Source organism: Triticum urartu, chromosome 5 (assembly GCF_003073215.2).
Source record: "Triticum urartu cultivar G1812 chromosome 5, Tu2.1, whole genome shotgun sequence".
Lineage (NCBI taxonomy): Eukaryota > Viridiplantae > Streptophyta > Magnoliopsida > Poales > Poaceae > Triticum > Triticum urartu.
In genome coordinates this window covers 8,034,897-8,041,946 of record NC_053026.1, presented here as the reverse complement: position 1 = coordinate 8,041,946, position 7,050 = coordinate 8,034,897, and the positions used below count along the sequence as shown (strand labels likewise).

Below are 7,050 nucleotides of genomic sequence, written 5' to 3'. Positions count from 1 at the left end.
TAAGAGATATGTAAAGCTTTGAGACATCGTTGTCTATAGTTTGCTTTATGAGTAATTTAGACAACCCAGTTTGTCTTTTTTTTTGGCAAAATAAGAAAACCTAGTTGAGCTGTCAGCATACTGCATCTAGAAAGTTAACAGTGACAGTAAGATTATACGATTACAAACAAAGGGAGTGTGAGAAAATTGTAACTCTCAGACTAGGCAGATAATACTATATAAGTGAACACACGAAGCAACCAACTTGAGGCATTTCCGGTTTCCAAAGAGTCTTGATCATAATCAGGTCATTTTACGATAAGATACTTGCACTATTTCCAGGGGAACATGGCTCCCTGAGTGTATCACTTCCAGAAATCAAAATTATATACTCCCTCCGTCCCGAAAAACATGTCGCGGGTAGTACATTTGATTTTTTGCATTTTAGTCCTTCCACTTTCAAAATTCTAGAAATTAAGCCCCCATCTCCCTCCTCCCGTCGCCCGCGTCGCCACGGCCAGCCGCCGCAGTTCCTGAGACACCGACGAGCCCACCCACGAACAAGACCTCCGCTGCCCACGACAAGGATCTCCGCCGCCCGTCCACGAGGACTCCGCCGCCCGCCCAGGAGGAGGATCTCCGCCGGCCACCGACGAGCGGGTCCTCCGCCGGCCACCGACGAGCGGGTCCTCCACCACCGACCGCCGCCGCGCTGGTCCACTCCGCCCACGACTCCGCCGCTCACTGCCGCCGTGCTGGTCCACTTTGGCTCGCCGGCTGGTTGAGGTGGTGGTGGCGGGCGACGCCTCTGCTGCCGACGCCCTCCGATCCCCGCCCCCGACCCCCGAGGCCTCCGGCTCTACCTCTGCTACTCCGCTCTGATCCTGCAGCTGATACAGAGTGAAATTGATCCGCAGCTCGCTTGTCAGTGCTCCTCTGTTGATACAGAGTGAAATCGATCCGCAGCTCAATATTCGTGTTGACCAGCAGCAGCAGAGCTCTAGTAGCAGCTGCCCTGTGCTTCTCTGGCCTGCTCCTTGTGTTGCCGCCAGAGCTCGTGTTCCTAAGGAAGGAAGAAGGTAAAATTCAGTTTAAATGTCAGGTTTCAGTAAAATTTACTGTCAATTTTCATGGTGAACTGATAGTCATCTGGTGAAATTGAATGTTTGTCTAGATCAATTATTGCTAGCATTGTGGAATTAGAGCAGATAAGCCAATTTTGAACATACGCAATCACTATACTTTGCTAACTGTGAAACTGTTATGTCAATGAGCATATGCAGTCACTAATCATATGCAAATTTGGAGTACTGCTGGAATTACTCTAGTTCTAGAAATCAAATTTGGAGTACTGCTGGAACATGTTTGCACTTTTTGTTTAATCTCTCTGCAGGACATGTGTAGGCAAGTGCCCTGTTTTACTCACTGTCAAAAAGTGCCCTATTTTACTCACTGCAAAGCAAGTAATCCTTCTGCCCTGTTTTACTTACTAGAGTAGATCTTCTCAGCTGAGGTCCCTAATTAACTTGTCTAAGTACCTACACAAAATTCCCCATGGAGAAAAGGATCTAGCTCCTCCTACACATGTATAGATCAATCAGTTTAGTTCTAGTGTTGTTAGACTTTTGCACCCACACAGAATTGTACTACTAGCTGCGAATCTTTACTGGAGAGAGATTCATAAGCAAAAGGTTCCAAAGAATACTCAGCATGGATGTTTTGCTGCCATGACCTGTGTTTGCAAATGTTTCAGTAAACATGATACTCCCTAGAATTCAGTTAAACTACTGCACAAAAAATTCAGTTATGAGCCTATCTGTGTAAATACATTCACAGGAATCTAGCTCACCTTGTGGGAAAATCTAGCCAACCTTGAGTAAAATCCACACCAAAAGAAGCAAGCAAGCAAGAAAGGATCAAGACATGGTCAAAATTCAGTTAAGATACATACAGTAAAATCTGAGTTGGATATTGACACAGTACAACTGAGTTGATCCAGACTCAAATCTGAGTTTTTAAATGCAAAATATGGATGAACATTGGTGATTACCACTACACTACATCCAATTGTATTGTGTTTAGAGCAAAGTGTTTGGCTATAAAAAATGGCTTATGGTTATGGTTAGAGCAAAGTGTTTGGCTGCCATGGCAGCATTTCTTGTTTGGCTACCGTGGCAACCAAACTAGAAATGGTGCCATGGCACCTATTTCTTGTTTGACTTGCATACTCATTTTGTGTGTGTATATTCTTGTTATGGTACCATGGTGTACTCATCTTTTGTCATTGATGGCAGGAAACATAAGTATGGATTTGAACTTGATGCCTCAAAAGGAAGAACATGAAACTATTGATTTGAACATGATGCCTCAAGAGGAAGACGATGAAGGTATTAATTTGAATTTGATGCCTCAAGAGGAGGAACCTCAAGTGGCAGAGAATGTAGTTATGGATTTGAACTTGATGTCTCAAGAGGAAGACGATGAAGATATGAATTGGATGCCTCAAGAAGATGAAGGGAAAGAGGATGCAGCTCAAGAGGAAGAGGATGAAGTTATGAATTGGATACTTCAAGAGAAGAGAAGAGAATTGTCAGATAAGGAGAGGCATGGTGTTTGCTTTGCCTTGCTGGTAATCAAGCTCAGAGATGGGTCTGTTCAACCAGACGACAAGCTGCTAGTCTCAAACCTGTTGGACATAAGTGTACGATCTGTTGAAAGAATCTGGGAACAGGCTAAAAAGCAAATTGCCGATGGAAAAGAAGTAGATGTCTCAAGCAAGAAGCCAGGAAGATCCGGCCAAAAGAGAAAGGAGCTAGATCTAGAGAGGACCTCAACAATCCCACTGAATAAAAGAAGAACAATTCGATCTCTGGCACGGTCTCTAGGTGTGGCCCGATCGACCCTACATAAGAGGTTCCAGTTGAATGAGCTCAACCGCATCACAAGCACCGTGAAGCCTCACCTCAAGCTAGAGAACAAGCTTGCGAGATTGAAATTTTGTATGTCCATGGTCGATGACAATTCGATCTCAACTTCTCGGGCTATGTTAAAACCAATGACAAATATGGTTCACATCGATGAGAAGTGGTTTGACATGACGAGAGTGAAGAATAGTTACTATGTACTTCCAGGAGAACCTGAACCGAAGCGCACCATGTCAAACACTCACAGCATTGGGAAGGCGATGTTCCTAACAGCTGTTGCCAAGCCTCGATATAACAATGAGGGGGAGATAACATTCAATGGGAAGATCGGCATTTGAGCATTCGTCGAAGAGACCGAGGCGAAGCGGACAAGTCAAAACAGAACAAAGGGAACAAAAGTGTTGACATCGGTGAAAGTAACCAGGCCTGTGTGCAGAGATTATCTAATCAATAAGGTTATCCCGGCAATTCAGGATAAGTGGCCTGACGATGATGAGGGAGCAACAATATTCATCCAACAGGACAATGCAAAGCCTCATGTCCTTCCCAATGATGTAGCTTTTTGAGAAGCTGTGGAACAAACTGATCTTGACACCCGATTGCTACAACAGCCCCCAAATAGCCCTGAGTTAAATTGTTTGGACCTCTGCTTCCATAACTCTCTCCAGTCTCTAGCCGACTGTAGGTCACCTACAAACATCCAGGAACTGGTACAGGGTGTGGAAGAGGAATTCGAGAACTACAATCCCGACAAGTTGCACAGAAGCTTTATCACATTAGAAGCAGTTATGTTTGAAGTTATGAAAGACAAAGGAGGAAATCAATATAAGTTGCCCCACTTGCACAAGGATCGCGTTCAGAATGCTGGAATGGAAATAACCGGTGTATATTGCGACAGTCGGGTAGTTGTTGATACTGGGGGCATTATAGAAGAAATGGAAATTGCAATAGGAAAAGAAAATGAAAGGAAAGAATTAGCTAGAGAAGGGAAAAGAAACAAAAGTAAAGGGAAGGGAAGGGAAGAAGTGGCCAGAGAAAGGAAAAGAATGTAGTCAAGAGGGGACAAAGTGGCCGTTATGTCATGTAGTCAGGTGCTCCTCGTGTATGTCTTGTGTAATCTTGTGTCAAGAGGGGACAAAGAGGCCCTTATGTCATGCCCTTGTGTATGCCTTATCTAATCCTTGTATATCAACTCCTTGTTGGAATTTATTGGAATTTGGGTTATTTGGATTAATTGAATTATCTGGGTTATTTAGATTAACTGGATTAATTTGGATTATTTGAATTAATTTGGGTTATTTGGATTTATTTGAATTAATTTGGGTTATTTGGATTTATTTGAATTATTTGAATTGATTTGGATTAATTTTAGTTATTTGAATTAGGAGGCCCACACTACTATCATGGAAGATGCAGCTATTACTCATTTCATAGTAGGTTGACAATATGCAAACGATTTCCTAGGGGTTTCAGACCTGCTATGTGTGTCTGAATACATGTGTGTCTGAATCATGTGTCTAAGTCAGTTACAAGCACAAGCAGATCATGAATACAATACATGTGTGTCTAATCATACTCCATGCTCAAGCAGTATCCATTCACTTATTTTGACTGGAGTAAATAAAAAAAGGTTGATCAGATTTCAGTCCACAATGCATACATCACATGTAATTTATCATCAGGATTTTTTTGATTTTTTGCTCTAGTCCGAAACATGTTTCAACACACAACACCTACATCAGGACCTTTGGATCAAGTGCTACCTATTTCCTCCTTTTCATGGTCTACAATTTGAAATTTTAAACTACAGTTTTCAATCACACCATGCTACAGAAGCCAAATTCAAAATATAACTAGGAATAATTATGGCTGGTAAAACCACTGTTGATATTTTCGTTCAGCATATCGTTTCCATATGATCAAAGTTTCAAAAAGGTGAGTGCGTGCATCTTCAGACGTCCATTTTTCTGAACGAAGGGAGCACCATAAGGTACCATTTCAGACATTCATATTCTTGTTTGCAGTAAGATGAATGTATTACAACTAGGCTCTCAGACATCAGCTAGACATGGTCCCTCTTGCCTCCTCTTTTCCAGTTTAAATAATTGTTCTAGAGACAGAGAGAAGTACTGCAAATAAACAAGTTAATCTGAGGAAGGTTTCCTTGAGTAACATAACTAGTTAATTACTCCTACAAGATGTTTGATCAGTTCTGTGTTATCTTTCAGGCAATAAACAGTTATCCTCAGAAACAACTGCAAAGAATATACTCCAAAATTCAGTAGATAGAGAATAAGTGGTTCAGAGAATACACACATTCAGTAAATTTAGTAAAGATGAAGTAGAGAAGATTCAGTAAATTCAGTAAGTGGTTCATACCCAGGTTGTATGTGTTGGTGACAGAGATGACCCAGGCTGTAGGACTTGGAGATGCTGGAGAAACAAACAGCATGCTGTATTTTAGTTGAGGTTTATGATGAATTGTTCATCAACTAGGTTGGGGGGAACAAGCATAAATACACAGATGTTGGGGCATAATAACAGGGCAGTACAGATGTTTATGATCAATTGTTCAGAAAATTGCTGCCTCGTACCTTCTGAACATGTGATATGTCATTATCAGTTAACTTTGCACACTGTGCGCCCAGATGCTTGATTTTAAGTTTGGTAATCGCCTCCTTCTTCTGCTCATTTTCGAAATATTTAGAACCCTTGCTCATTTCATAGATCATCTTCTGCACCTTCTCTTTGTCAACTCCCTCCATTCCTAATGCAACGTGATAAGAGAATACTGTAAATACCAGTGCTCAAACCATACCGGCGCAATCTTAAGACAGGAAAGAGGGGAATGCAGTTTTACCAGCTTTGGCGTTGGCGTAGGCGGTGTGGTATGACTGCCACGGCCTATCCCCTCCGCAGTCCGATGGTGTCCCCGCCGCCGACGACATCGCTGCGGTGCTACTGGGAGGTCTCGCCCGCAGCCGACGCGGAGTGAACAAGAGAAGGAAATGGAGAGGCGCGCCAGGCGCCGGCTGAGGTCCTCTCCGCCCGGGATTAGGGCGCTTTTAGGAGAGGAAGGACAGTGAGGGGATTAACCTCCAGCGAGGCGAGGTCAAAGCTCCGCCGCCAGTGTTATGGCGCGCGCGAAATAAGAAAGGGAAGGCGGCGAGATTTTCTTGGCGACGCCAAGCCATGCCTGGCTCCACTGCCGGAGCCTCTCCTCCGGTTCGCCGTTGCAGTAGCGCCCGCACTCCAGGCCGAAGCCGCCCCGCCGCAGCGCCTCGGTCTGTCGCGCCCGACGCCTACAACGCCAGCCGCGACGCCTCGTCGTCGAGCTCATCAGCGCGGCGGAAATCGAAGATTTTTATGAGGAAGGGGGGAGCTTGGGGAGGCAGCGAGCGGCGACGGAGCAGGAGGCAGCTGCGGCGAGGGAGTGGAGGAGCAGGGGAGCCGCCGCGGCGGGGAGCAGAGCAGCTGCGGCGGGGGAGCGGGGAAGCGACGGCGGCGGGGAGCAGCACAGCTAGGGATACTGTCGGAGGAGGATGACGAGGAGTGCGGGTTTGGTCAGGAGAAACTTGAGGGTTTTTTGAAAAATAACCCTCGCGACATGTTTTTCGGGACGGAGGGAGTAGTATACTGTATCAATCTTGAACTCCCTCAAATTTCTATAATAAAACACTAACAATAAACTAGTCCTGTTATGTTCTAAAATTAAAATCTGTACTAAGCTATTAAAAAGAAGAAAATCTGGATTGTACGAGTTATTATCACCCTTGCCTAAACAGGGAACAGATTCCAATTTCATAGGCAATCAATAGTATTGTAAAACAAGATGCAGATAGACTGCGACCATATAAACAGGGAACAAGAAACTTTGTGAGCTAAGTTTTTCATTCTATACCTAAAGATAATAGTTAAGGAGATCGTTTTAAATTCTTCAGCACAAAAACTTGGTATTCCTGAAGCATAGCTCGCATAAGCACAGCACAAGCACTAACACAGATAGTACTGACCAGTTAGTAACAGACATAGCCATGTCACGATGGCCATGAAACCAAAGCTACTACCATCATAGTTGCCAAGTTCCCGGGACGACGGGGTCGAGGGACGGGAACGAGGGTCGAGAATCGCCAGATAGCCATAGCAG

General features: G+C 44.2%; 1 protein-coding gene across 1 annotated transcript; it reads right to left on the bottom strand.

The window, feature by feature from the left end:
* Window positions 1-348: 348 nt before the first annotated feature.
* LOC125506604 lies at window positions 349-5,851 on the bottom strand. Its single transcript, XM_048671397.1, has 5 exons — window positions 5,764-5,851; window positions 5,614-5,670; window positions 5,498-5,500; window positions 5,283-5,336; window positions 349-1,042 (listed from the first exon to the last, which is right to left on the bottom strand). The coding sequence occupies exons 1-5, from the start codon at window positions 5,849-5,851 to the stop codon at window positions 447-449; spliced, it is 798 nt and encodes a 265-aa protein (XP_048527354.1). The 3' UTR covers window positions 349-446.
* Between the last annotated feature and the right edge of the window lie 1,199 nt (window positions 5,852-7,050).